The 14,121-nt window shown below is 45.8% G+C and overlaps 1 protein-coding gene across 1 annotated transcript in view; it reads right to left on the reverse strand.

The window, feature by feature from the left end:
* The window catches only part of LOC104492830 (vascular endothelial growth factor receptor kdr-like), a gene marked incomplete at its 5' end in the record, with an annotated part of 83,165 nt that overhangs the window by 924 nt on the left and 68,120 nt on the right, over nt 1–14,121 (reverse strand). Inside the window, 5 exons of the mRNA XM_010135431.1 lie at nt 6,963–7,057; nt 9,751–9,829; nt 10,088–10,212; nt 11,912–12,017; nt 12,525–12,624. Coding sequence (XP_010133733.1) covers nt 6,963–7,057; nt 9,751–9,829; nt 10,088–10,212; nt 11,912–12,017; nt 12,525–12,624 — 505 coding nt within the window. The remainder of the gene's footprint in view (nt 1–6,962; nt 7,058–9,750; nt 9,830–10,087; nt 10,213–11,911; nt 12,018–12,524; nt 12,625–14,121) is intronic.

The following is a 14,121-nucleotide window of genomic DNA, read 5'->3' on the forward strand; positions in this document are numbered from 1 at the left end:
TCCCTATTACAGGTGATGAAGGCAGCGGGAGAGAAGCAGCTTATGTCACATGGAGCAACCTCCGCGTTAAAAGCAGGAGAACCCTGGAGAGGATTTGTATCGCAAGGTGACCTTGAGGAACAGCAGGTCTCATGGAGGAAAAAAAAGGTACTTTCAGTCATAGGCTGCCTTAAAAATGAAGTTCTGTTAAGCCTGTTTCCTTCCATCCAAGGAATTCACTGGAAGAGGTCTGGGTTGTTTAGGGTTAGTTCTCAAAAGGATCCCAGTGAGAGAACGGCTTTTGAACATCTCCGTTTTGTGAAGACCCTTTAATGAGTGCCACTCGCAGACTGATCATGGCATTGCTCCTGTCTTGGTTCAGATGACTTAGGAATGTGCCTGGGAGAATTTACAATGAGGCGGTGCTCTGGGTATATATTTCACATGTGTTTAAAATAGCATAAAGCTACCCTCTAGTGATTCCAGATCAAATCTGAAGAATCAACAGTTCGTCAAAGAACTGTATAATTCATGACACTTGTTTTATTTGTGCAGCTGCAGAGCTTACGGTCCCCAGCAGCTGATCATGTGCACAGCCTCATCGAACAACCTGTCAGGGTGCATCTGGCAGTTATCTATCCCTGTAGATCTCTTCCTGGGGGTGCGGGGTGGGCGATGCTCTGGGGATCTCAGTCCATGAAGTCAGTCATTCTGAGCCAGAAGCTGAGACATTCGGCCAAATTCAGGCAAAACAAAACAGTGGCAACTCTAATCAGATGCAGTGGGAGCCTGGCTGCTTCGTAGCTGCCTGATTTTAGCATGCTGTGGTGGCTTTCCACAGCCTGTTTGCATCTCTGGCTTTGTCTCCAGGAAGGACCCCTGAGCTGTAAGATCCAGCACAACAGGTCTTGCCTGCCCGGAATAAACTTGGGTTCTGTGACTTCTGAAAGGTGAAGGCAGGGATTCTGGGTTAGAGCTGATGTGACTGTGCTTCTAGAGCTGTGCAAGGCATTGAAACCAAACCTTGAGTGGCAGAGCAGAAATTCTGAAGTAAAGAGTAACCCTGAGAACTTCTGCAAAAACGTAGCACACTCTGCTTTCACAGTCCAAGTTTTTCCTCTCTGTCCAGAGAAAAACTTGAGTGGAAACTTCTTCTGTACGCTGCCCATTTCAGAGCTGCCCCGTTCTATACGCTGGCGCTTTCTCTGGAGATAAATTCTCCCCTGGTGTGAGCAATGGAACCACCACTTTGCTTCACTGTTTATTTATGTATTTTTCTTTTTGTTGCTCAGTTCTGTTGACTTGTGTCAGACAATTCCGTGGATGCTCTGGCTTCTAGTTTGCCAGGTATTAAGGTTGTCAGTGGAGACAGAGAGAAGCTTGAAAGTATCTGTTTACCTTGGCCCCCAGCCTGCGTATCTTAGAGTGCTGGAGACAAAGAAATGTTAGTAGGGTTCAGTTTGGCTACACAACGGGTATTTTTCAGACCCGTGTAGGCTCCCAGAAAGTGTTCCAGTTCCTGTAGGCCAGCAGACTGGATATCTGGGAATGACTCTGCCCATCGCTGAAATCAGGCTGGTGTTTGAAGAACTCTTCAATGCTGACATCTAATATTTGCTCCAAAGACAGAACGCTGATGAGTTAGGTCAGAAGGAAGTTTTGTCATTAGCTGTCTTGTGGCAGACCAAAATGCAATTAACCTTCAAAACTATTCCTTTCAGCTACATGCATTTCCTAAATTAAAGCTATGCAAGGCCTTTGCATTTTCCCCTCTAATGCTCTGTATTACCGAGACACCAGTCTACTCCCCTCGTGCTCCAGCGCAGAGAAATGTGCGTGTGCTTGGGCTGTGCATTGGAAAAGGAGACTGCAGCATCCCTTGTCTGTCTGTCCTTGAACTCTCGTTTGCTAGCTAGAAACTGCCACACCGGAGCAGACACCAGTCCTGCCTCTGGCAGTGGTCAGTCCTTGATGCTTCAGAGGAAAACAGAAAACCCCTTTATGCTCTGAGCTGATTGTACTGCCCTGTATGAGAGAGGAAAATTCTCCCTGAGCCCTGCTGATAAACATTTTCTGACTGAAGGCAGTAGAATTGATTAATCACACAGTTATGGAGCTGCAGAAGCTAATAACGATTCTGTAATTAAATGATGTCATTAAAAGCTAGCCACCGCATGGTTCAGTGTTTCTCTGGGGCTGGCACTATGCTGGCCCAAAAGGTATTTCCTTACTGCTTTTGCCTCTGCCTGCCTTCTGAGTGCTGCAGCTGCAGGAGGCGATAAGAGCTGTTCCGTTGTGATAAACCTGCTCGGCGCTGTGCCTGTCACAGCCCAGTCCCACTCGCCTGATAGGATTCTCACCGTGGCACACTACTGGGATGAGGTGTGTGAACACCATGACATTCAGCTGCAGCATGTTCGCTCGCTGACTCCAGCTGGTCCCGTTTTACTAGATCACCACCCTGAAACCTCATTTCTCCTCACAAGAATGTGTGCCACCGTCTGGGGCAGGGCAAGGGAAAGGGTGAGAATCCAGACACTGCCATTTCCTGACCTCAAACAGATCTTGTAGCCCCAAAGGACCCTCTTTCATAATGTGCATGTTTCTGTGGAGTGCTGCTTGGGGAAACATTTGGCAGAAGGTGGTGAGCTGGCTTCAGCCTGGTTTGAAAGGCTGAGACTGGAGTTAGCCAGGACTCAGCAGAAGACTCCTCTCTTTCAGAAGAATGGTTCCCAAGCTAGGGTGGTTTATGGGGGAGAGTATAAAAGTGATGAAAGCACTGGAGGAACCAGCACTAGAAGATTAGAAGAATGCAAATAGGTAACAGCAAATCACCCAAGAGTGACATTCACAATTACCAGCAAATCCTGCTGCACTTCAGGCTGTATTTCTATAGCATCCCTAAGCCTGGTGCCAGTCAGGTCTCTTAGACATAAAAGCAAATGGGGTGAAGGAACCTACTGATGTGGACCCAGAGCTGCTAACTGGAAGCCTGCCAGGTCTGTAGCAAGCAGCCTTGTCATCACAGAGCTTGGGGCATGCACATGCAGTGCATCTGTGTGGGGCCACAGTGCAGTTAGTAGGTCTCAGCTTGGTCATTTTGGTGTGGGTGGTGAGAGCCATTAACAGCTCCCCCTTATACTGTGCTTTGTCAGATTTCCTAGGACAGATGAAGCTGAGAAGTCGAGGAATTAAACTACATGAAGGAAAAGATAGCCTGAACAATGGGTAATCTTTAACAATCTTTTTTTTGTTTTTTGGAGACGTGTCAGAGTAGTTTAGAAGATACCAGAGAAGATAAGCCTGTCATAGCTAGAAGGCCTAAATGACCTAATGAGACTTTTTCATCTTACCGTATAAACCAGAGATTTTGGTTACAGGTAGAAAAATACTGAAATCATCAAAGAGCTGGGAAATTATTACTGGAGGTGTTTATGTTATGGGAATGAGAATCTCAGTGTCAATGACTTGAAGAGGAGCATGGAGAAAGAGAGGGCTGTAAGCAAATCACCCTGTCCAGTGCGGGGCTGCAGTGCTGAGGGCGGCTCTTACTCCCAGCGCTGTGGAGCAGCTCTTACTGCTTTGCAGGGAGTTGCCCAAGTATCTTGCCCTCAGTAGAAAAAACTAATATTCTATTGTGGCCATGAAGAAATCCTGGCCTTGCTCAGGATCTGCATTCAGGGAAAGATGAGAAGTTGGGCTGAGCAGAGCAGTTTGTCTCATGACACATCTCATCATAATGTGTAGGAGCTTCAGGGCTTTGTAAGAGCTTTCATAGGGGTTTAATGAGGCACAGAGTAGGAGTGATTATTTTTTTTAATTTTTCTGCAATGAAAGAAATAAAAGGGTTATTTTCTTTTCTAATAGTTATAACTGATTCACAGTTTGCTTTAATACATTTTAGACGGGGTTCTGTGCAGTAAGAATTTAATCCCGAGTTCCCCTCCGGCAGTATCAGTGCATCAGTAGTCTAGCGGCACAGAGAGCTCGAGGGGTTAGGATCAAGAATTCATTGTTCTTAAACACTTCTGAATACAAAGCACAACTAACAGAAAGTTCCGACAGGCCAGAGCCACACGCTCATTAAACTTGTGTCCCCTTGCCTGCCCCCTTGTCAGCTGTCCCTGACACCAGCTCCAGCACTGGGAATGCAGCAAGATGAAAAGCACTGTGGTCCAAACCAAGCTGGGCACACCGCAGCCTCTCCCAGTTCTCCTTTTACTCCTTGTCACTATAAGCAGATAATATAATCCTACAAAAAAGTGGCTTATGTAACTCCCGAGTAGCTACTCAGTCAAAGTTACTTATATTTTGGAGAGCTCAAGTCAGGTCATAATGCAGGGTGCTGCACGACACGCAGGAAGGACATTTGCTATCTCAGCGCGCTCATCACTGGAGGAAAATCTTCTGAAACTAAGTTCTGCCACAGAGCAGACATATTTCCATGCCCCGTGTTCTGAGATGGTGCAAAAGGATTCTAGTCCCATCAGCTGGGTTGTGGTTTTGTTAGGCACCTTGTATTTGGACATGAATGCCTGATGCTCCTGTCAAAATCTGTTGTTTCGATTTTATTGACTTGCCTGAGGCCCAGTTTGGCTTTGGCAAAGGCAGAGCCCTCAGTGACGTGACCCAGACGCAGCATCCAGAGCCCAGAGCGTATCTGCTGAGCCCCAGTCAGCTGGTGTCATGGGACCGGGCCAGAACCAGCTAAGGAATTCCAGAGCAGCTGAGGATAACTGGGTTGGTGGGGGGAGAAGGGAAAGGGATGGAAGAAGGACAACTGAGCAGACATCAAACCTGTTCTAATTTTAAACACTAACTTGAATACAGAATCTCTGGGAGAATTTTAAAGCAGTAGCTTGTTAATATTACTCATAATATTGTGCAGCCTGACACCAGAGTCATCCCACCATTAAATCTGCTCTGCACTGAATGCGCTTCCTTGAATGCTGACTCCAGTGACATTAGCCCGGGCAATCTTCCTGTCTCTCACTCCAGCTCCCTTTGTGACTCCAGCAGTGTAAAACACTCGGAGCTCAGAACTGGTGAGTGCAGTCTAACAGTGCCCCCAGGCCCAGAGTATCAGATTCATCTTCAACAAACTCCTGACACTGATGCTCCGTGGTGTGCAGTGTTGCCAAATTTTAAACTGGACAGAGAAGTGAATGCAAGATAAATAAACAGCAAGATTTTGTCAAAAATAATAAACACAGCCACCCCGGTTTAGAAAACACGCTAAGCCTTTGAACAGCTCTGTTTTAGAAAAGAAGGACTTTGAAAAGGATCCAGGGTAAATGTTTTTGATAGTGGGAGATACACAATTAAGGGTGGCTTTATCTCCCCTATTAAGGCAGCACTTTCTGACCTCTCCTAGACTGTCCTTGTTTTTCAAGTTAGCAGTGCAGGAGCACCAGGGGGTGTCATGTCCTCAGAGGAGAGGCCATCGGGATGCTCTGCAACTACGTGACAAATGTTATTTGTGCCAGTGATAGTCTGCAAGATTACAAGAAACAAGAGAAGCTGACAAAATAGGTCAGCAGGAGGTCAGCAGGACCTCAGACACTCAGTGAAGGATGTGGCCAAGGAAAAGCACCCCTCTGTCTGTTCAGGGGTGGCTCGAGGGTGCTGGGGCGGGGGAGCAGAGCCGTGTTACTTCTCGTTCCCTCCCCATGGGCCTGACAGCAGTTCACAAGGTTTTCCTGGAAATCTTGAAAGAACAGGCTGTTATGGAATTGTTGTGGTTCTACATCTGGCTGGATGTTGATTTTTCTGATTTTCCGCAGAAAACCTGGAAGGGGGAGAGAGAGAACCTTCTTCTGCCAACTATTTATCCAAACAGGAGAAAAGCAGCAGGGGAAGCAGCGGTCAGAGGGGACGGACAGAAATCTTTAGAAGGTTAAATCCTATCAGAGAGGCTGTGTGTGTGTGTGCGTGTATGTGTTGGATCTGTGTCAACATGGCATCAGGCAGAAAAGAGAGGCAAATCAGCCCAGGTAACACACCGCAGTAATGCAGCTGCTGACATTTGAGCTCCTTTTTTTAGAGCTGGTGCCGTTTGGTCTCCATAGCAATGCCCTGTGCTGTAGAGCAACCTCCCGGCATGTGCGTAGGAGACATGGAAGCGTGTCTCGGTCTCTGCTCATCCCCCGACAGCACTAGGGGACAATGCTACAGGGGAAGTCCTGCTGAACACAGCTCTCCTGAAGTCAGACCCCTGTCCAGCAGAGCCTGAGGCATGTGAATGCTCCTGGGTAGTGCTGCAAGGCTCTCCAGCCTTCTCCTTTTTCCTCCTTCTCCTCCTCTCCTGCCTTCAAACATCCAGGAATTAATTGGTTTAAGGCCCCAAAAGACAAGGCAAGTTCCTTCCATCTTGCTCTTCTCTCTGAGTGAGGGAGTTAGCTCCTCTGAAATAGGTTCTGCCTACGCCCTCTCCTGCGAACTCTCCTGTACTATGCAGAAATTACACTAGTTTTTTCGCATCAGTCCTTTCTCTTTAATGTGGAGAAACAATGACTTGACGTAGGACAAGCAGTTGCTGTGGTGGGAAAAAATCATGAATGCAGAGGAACCTCATCAATAGATTTCAGAGAAAACTCTAGGCAATTCGGTAGAAGTTTAATTAGCTTAATTAACTGACTAGTCACGGAATTCCTTGCTACAGACTTGTTTCTTTTTAATATTTTGGGCAGCTATTCTTTGAAATTCCCTAAGTTGAGCTTTGATTCAGTAAAATGGGTTAGTGTTGTTACACTTTTATAGGAAGGTGAAGAAGACCCGCCTCACTATGAGGTCAACTCAGCCCGTGCCTGAAATACACTGTACTGTGTGCTAACTGTTAGCCACAAGCTGAATATTGGTTTTCCTGGTAGAATCAGAAACAATTTCCAATTTCCCATTTTCCTGGTGAAATCAGAGACAATTTCCAATTTCCCACTTTTCTGAAGGGAACACCGCCTTAAAAAGAAACACCACAAAGTACTCACGCTAGAGCCATGATCCCAAAAGGCCAAGAACGGATTTCCAGCCTCTTCGGGCTTTTAATCTCATCTGACGTCAACACCATCCCACTGTCTGACTCCTGAGTAGCAAAAGGAAGAGAACATCAGCAGAGAGCCAAGTGATCATGACAGCATGGAGCACTTTTAAATGAGAAATGGCTTCCGTGGGGAGAGTCTGGAGAGGAGTCAGACACTGCTACAGTTGGTTATTCAGCCTGAGAACATTTCCCTTGTTTTCATGAGGATCACGTTTTTGAGTTGTATTTTGAAAGAGCACCCTTAAAATGAACATATCAAAAAATAATGTGACATTTTCAAACTCGAGATTGCTGTTGAGCATGACGTATGGATACCATCTAGGTAGGACAGCGAGATGTGAATAGACAGGAGTTCATAAAGAATGTATCCAGTACTACTGGCCAGGCTGCTCAGAGGAGAAGTACCCTGGATACCTCTTAGGAATGCGCTCTTAGAAACAGTGACATGTTAAGGAACTGGTTGCTCAGTATCACTTGGGCAAATCCAAGTGCTTTGCAGAGACGGAGAGCCTAAAAGACTTGTTGTACTCTGCTTACGGGGTTTTTTATGAGCTGTCCAACAAAACCATCTTGATTAGTTCTAAAGTTGAAGTCGTGATTCTGCTGCACTTAAAGTTGCGTCTCGAGGTTGTGTTTGTGATCCAGCTGATATTGTGCGAAGTGCTACCCAGGTCCATAGGCAGGCGTGGACCTTGTTTAAGTCATTTTAAAAATACTAAATGCTTGGGAGTGTTCCTTTGCGTTTGAACTCCATTGTGGTGCTGGAAAGTCGCATGTCTGTGTCAAAACCAAGAAAGGAAAAGACTTCACCATGAGAATGAAACTCCAGTTAGTCTTATGTTACCAGTCAAACTGATTGAAACAGAAAAAATAATCTCAGCAAACAATAAATAAAAAGCAAAAGTCTTTGTATAAAGACTTTGGTAATATGTCGGTTCTTAATAAGATCAGTCTAGAAACTGGTTTTAATGTATAGAGTAAAATCCTAAATTAGTCAGGTCTGTCAAAACCTCACTAGGACCCAGCTTTTCTCTCTGGTTTTCATCTTGGCTGTTCCCCCTTAAAATACGTGGTCTAGAAACAACTTATCCGAGTGCTGCTTTCGTTTTGCTTACAGAAGAATTGTTCAAAGAACATCAGCAGAGAGGACAGATAAGTCGCACAATGGCAGGAAGGTGTGGTAGAGCACTTCCAGAGCTCCTGGGCAACTGCTTGAAATAATGACCTCATCCGCATTAACGACTTGATAGTTAAGATAATTTTAGTAACCTGAGTGCACTTACTTTGTCCAAAAGTAGATCACTCGGTAATTCTCCTTTAAAAGATCCGCACTGAAATACGACATTTCGGTCTGATCTGTTAATGTATTGTTAGCCTTTTTGGAAACTTCTCCCCCTTCATGCAAGGACTTGCTTTAAAATGCCATGAACTTTTAGGGAGCTTTTAGGAAAGTGCTGCTCATGCTGGCAGCAGTAATCTCTTACTGGTACCAGGACTATCTGGTAAACATCTTTGTGTGATTCAGAGGGACAGATTTTTATCCTGCAAGAGGAGAGGAGCAGGAGCCAGAGAAAAGTCTAAGCCTCCTGAAGCCTAAGATGCACTGATAAAGGCACAGAAATTGCACCTGGCGAAACACTGGGGAATAACGGGCAGCAATTCATGCTAACGAGAACAGAGGAGAAACACACTTATTTGTCAGGGGCATGAAATATGTCCAGGAGAAGCTGTAGCCAGAGACTTGACCCTTGCCAGGAGAGCTGGTCTGAGGAATGGCTGTGTCCAAGGGGAGCAAGGGGACCGTCCCCTGACGGGTGGAGCAGGCAGACTGGCTTGTTTCTACAAAACTCCTCTTTTGCTGCTCCTGGCCACATGACCGTCGCTCTCTTCCCAAGGGCTTCGTGCTTCCTCCCTAGACTTTCACCTGCTTCAGACACACGTGCAGTACAGATCCCTCCTTAGTGGCTCCAAACCTGTCACTCAGGCAGGTGGCGTGGACTGCATATGGCACTGCAGCCAGTGAGTGCCCGAACCAGAGAGGAAATTCATGAGCTGACACTTGGTTTATTGGTTTTTTTGATAAGGAAGAAAAATTAGGGAGAAAACCCCTCTACCCTTGGAACCTGTAATTTTGGAGGAAGCCAACAAGCAGAACCCCCGTTCAGTAACACAACAAGCTTTTGTTTGCCACCGGAGTGAAAAATGAAACCTTTCAGTGCTCTCTCACCCTGCAGTGCCATTAAACTATCAATAAATCTGTTCACTGAGGGTGAGGCAAGTCTGGAGTTAAAGCCCTTTGCGTGGATCAGGTGGAGCAGGAACTGAATCTTGGTGTTGTCTGTCCAGGACTGAACGCCCTCACCACCACCGAGTTATTGGCTGTCTCGGGCAGTTGAATGTGTTCTGGACACATTTCCTTCAAAGGGCTCCATTCAATGAGCTGCCACTTTCTTATGGCGGAAAAACCAGATTGAAATACGTTCTCTAAAGCCCCTTGGCCTGATCAAAGCCGGGTTAATCATGGTTGAGCTTCTCTTTAAATTATTTGTTGAGCTAAATTCAGGCTCTTCTTTGTTGTCACACAGATCCGTGTGTGAGATGCTGGGGCCAGATATCCTGCTTGATTTAAAGCTTTTTCTTAGCAAACAGGTTTCAGAAGCTCTAAAAAGTGTTTCAAGTGCTGGTGACAAGTGATCTGTGAACCTAGTGGAGGAGGGTGCAATCACCTCACTTACCTCGTGCATCACTTTCTCCTTTTCCACTGGCACCTCATCAAATGTCTTCACACTCAGTGGTCGCTTCTTGCTGTTGTTACTGCAAGGAAGAAAGTTGAGGGGTCAGAGTAAAACCCAGGCAGATGCTGGACTGGTTGGTCGCTCAGTTAACATCCCTGACACAGCTCAGTTTCCTGGACCTGTTTTCTTTATTCATCTCATGTAACCAATAACCAATGCCCCAACAAATTTGCCCATCTCCCTTTTTAAAGGAGCCACATTGAGAGAGGTCCACAAACAGTGCCCGCCTACATCAACTCTTTCTTTCCCTCCTGTCCCCGGTATACATTTTTCTTACCCAGTTTCCACTGCACTCCAGCGATTAACACAGTTGTTCAAGTTTTCTTCCACAGGGCTAGTTTTGGAGTCAGGTTCTCCATCAGGACGCAAGGTGATGTTCAGTGGAATATAGTCTTTACCATCCTGTATAATTAATAACAGAAAAGAACACAGGGCTGGTAAAGTTCATTTTGTGCTGCATCTCAGATGTAAAAGGTTATTGTATTCTACAGGGCTTTATATGGCAAAAGGACTAGATTCTATTTTTACTTTGTGATGTTTCTTCAAAGCCATTATGATGTTCTCCAGGACCTCCAGAAGTCAGAACGTATAGCTTTATCCAACATTTACGTGTAGGAGGCTTTGTGTGAGGAAAATGGTGCACTTCGGGAAACCTACGATGTAGAACGGCTGAACATGATCTCTGATGTTTCAGTGCTCAGCTGCAGTTAGCATGCTTTCTCTTCCAGGTGTCTCAGCCCCAGCTATTGCTTCAGCGGCCTGTATAGCAGCTACAAGACTTCCAAATGTCCCTGACATGTGGCACGGCGATGGGACGGTTGTACTGAGGCTGTCAGTGGATGTGCATCCAGCTTGGAAGTATCTGGCTGTGCTGACTTCCGCAGCAGCATCTCTGAGGAGGCTGCAGCAGTTCCTTGGTGATCGATACTACCCTGCAGATGTGTGGCTGTGCTGCCTAGTGAAGGTGAGCAGAGCTTCAGGAAAGCTGTTTTCTCTATCGTCATTGCGTTGGCCCCTTTGGGAATTCCAAGGAGCCAGTCTCAGGGACACCCAAATCCAGGTTTAAGCTGTGCATTTGGGAGAGGGAGAGAGTGGCCTGAAGTCACAAACCTCCTGGGGCTGACACAACTTGAACAGGTTTTGGAATTGGTAGAAGAATATTTCCTACGCATGGACCTTTAGCTTATGCTCAACTTAAGGAGTTGCATCTTAGGAAGAGCTGGTCCCCAAAATGTCAGCTTAAAGGACTGTATTTCTTGTCCTTATGAGAACTGGATGCTACAGGTTTAATGGAATTCAGTGCACATCTTAAGCTCTGCATTGTCAGTACACCCTGCGCTAATCTTCAGGGTGATTCTTCCTTTAAGCCCCAAAACTATTTATCCAAATTTCCCTTTGCTTGAATTTTTTCTTTTTAATTCTGACAAGCAGTTAAGTGCCCTGTTCCCTTATCATGATTTTTATGTCTCCTTAATTTACTGTGGGTATAGGATAAACTCTTCCCATTGCAGACTGGGCCCTCTTCAACTTGGCTTCACTAAATTTGTTTACAGACAGAACGGAGCTGGAGGAGAGTGTTTGATTTCTCCTTAAATTAAATTGACAGTTACATAACCGGTCTGGTTGTTTTTACTGAAGAAGAAAACAACTCATTTAACTATCATGAAATTAATAATTATGTAATTGACTTTCTGAGCTTTAAACGGCATCATTTTAAAGCTCCTAAGAGCACTGATGAACATAAGCTCAGAAAATGAGAGAGAAAGTTCAGAGCCACTACTGGCAGTTTACTATGTCAGAATCTAATTAAAATTGTTTGTGAGATAAAGCCCTATTGTTCCTCTAAGGGGCAACTCAGCGTTTTTTTAATTAATGTAACTTTCTGCTTATTATGGATGGATAAGCATCTAGTTTAGAAATACAGTCCCCTTTGAATAATTAACATTTTCTTTACTCATCCCAGCAGCCATTTTCCTTGTGACCTCTGTTACGAAGTCGAATCTAGCGCTACTGCTCAGGATAATCTTTGTCCGTGCACACGCACACACATACCCACATCCATGTACACCGCTGTGGTGAAGAAATGCCGGTATTGCTGTACCTGCTGTACATTGGCTTGAAGGAGATCTCCCAAGCGCTCCACAAGCTCAGTGAAAGTCGGCCTCTCTGTGGGTACTCCGTGCCAACAGTCCAGCATTGTCTGGTAGCTAGATAAAAAACCCAGGTATTAAGAAAGGAAAAGGACAAGAGCTTTGCTTCCAAACTGTTTCTTGCTGCTGCTGTTTGGTTTGGTCATCGTTTGGATAGTTTTGGATTAAGACAGGTTCAAAACTCTGTGTGCTGAAATTCTTTTCTAGTTTCCATGTGGGATGCTTTTTCCCTGCCTCAACTGAGCCTTAGGCTTTTTATATTCACTCAAAATACGACTGATAGACCCCACCAATATTGCTGAAATACGTCTTAGATACAGCTGCCTATTCTGAGATTCATGAACTACAGCTGACATGGGGAGATCTGTTAAACTTGTTGGCACAGATCAAGCTGACTTGGTCTGTCTTTAGCATTCACCAGTGGTATCATCAGGACACCCAAGATACAAAATACATGGCTATCACCTGATGAGGTCTCCTTCCTCCTCCACACCTACACGCCATCTCTTATGTAATGCTTAACTGACACGTATCAGCTCTCAGCACAAAACCAGGAGCTCTTACACTTCTGGAGTTGAGTACTCTGGAGATCTCATCCGGGTTCCTTCTTTGAGCCGTCGGCAGAAGTCCTCATCTATCTGGACTCCGGGGTACGGTGAGGCACCTGATGGGAGAAAGAAGGAGGAGGCTCCAGAATGACACAACCCCCATTTCTCAGTCCAGTGAATTAAACACGTATCGGTGATCTCTGCTGAGCATGTGAGACGACTGACTGGCGGTAGAAGAAGCTTGAGCTAAGCAGGCACTGCAATCCCTTCTGTCTCCATGTTCTGTTTGGAAACCTGGTACAGACTCAGCCTGTCTCCTCTGCATTCGCAACATAGCCACCACCACTCCAAGGTAAAATATGCCAGAAGGGAAATAAATTGTATTAGGTTGAGACTTTAAATGACCTCGTGGTCAGTGGTAGAAAACTCCCAGCTCATTCAACTGGTTACATCTAAACTGTCAGTCTGCCAATATCCTGCGCTAAAGAATACGCCCTGTCAGTCAGTCAGTCAGTCCTGCTCAGCCGTGATTCATTGCCTCTATGGCCTCTGTGAGAGCCAGGAAAGCTGTAGGCCTCTGGCTCCTCCAGAAGGCCCTACGAACTTTGCAGTTCAACCTCCAGTGTAGAATCATAGTCCTCCTCTCCTCGTTCACCAGTTTAGACTTGTTTATGTATTACGCGGTCCTACAGGTACCATTGCTTTGAAAAATGACCTTCCAAACTTGTAGCCTTGTCTTCCTTTCTGAGGGTGCATTCAGTGCTGCGTATTTTCAGGGGCACTCAACTGGGAGGACAGTTCATGGCAACTGTAATTGCTTCTGTAAAGGGACAGTGGGATTATGCAACTCGCACAAAAGTTGGCCTAGCAGCCATCAAAACGAAGGAGCGAGCCATTTCGTTCTCCTGTGTACACGGTTATCTTCAGAGGAATGACTAGTGTAAACGTGTGTGTGCATGGAATGTGCTCGTCAGCTAATGAGCAAGCAGGGGCTTTTCAGAGGGGGTGATCTTTGTGTAGGACATCTGCACTTTAAGATCCACCATCAAGAAGGGAAAAAAAAATAATTTGAGAAAGTGCTCTGGCATCTGAGTAATCCAGAGCTCATGGGTAATATTCAAGAGGTATCTGCACTGAGTCTGGAAGGTTACTGAACCTATTGTGGACAGAGTTGAAAGATCTGTAAGCTTTCCTCCCTTCCTCCTCTGCAAAGGCCTCCCACACAGTGGAACCCTTGTCTGTCACGTGTTGGCATCTGAGAGGCTGGATGGTGAATTTGGAAAAATGTGATCAAGTCTTTACACAGGGGATTGAATGGAAGCTGGATCTGTATCCAGCCCCCGAGGAACCTGTGTATGATCCACCCTCTGTAACATTCCTGGAACTCTCCCTTGTCCTCCTCCACTCACCGTTGTTCTTCATCTGGTCTGGGTGATAAGCCACGTAACATGGATTTGGGATGCTGAGACGGCTTGGCAGAAGCGTAGGCTGAAACATACAGTGTAAGGTCTGCACATGACGTTTTCCTTAGGGGAAATCTCTTCCAACCTGCTCAAAAATGTGGCCTGCGCTGGATATGGGAGCACTCTTTTGATCTCGGTTTTATTTCAGCA

This window comes from Buceros rhinoceros, unplaced genomic scaffold (assembly GCF_000710305.1).
Source record: "Buceros rhinoceros silvestris isolate BGI_N320 unplaced genomic scaffold, ASM71030v1 scaffold8624, whole genome shotgun sequence".
Classification (NCBI taxonomy): domain Eukaryota; kingdom Metazoa; phylum Chordata; class Aves; order Bucerotiformes; family Bucerotidae; genus Buceros; species Buceros rhinoceros.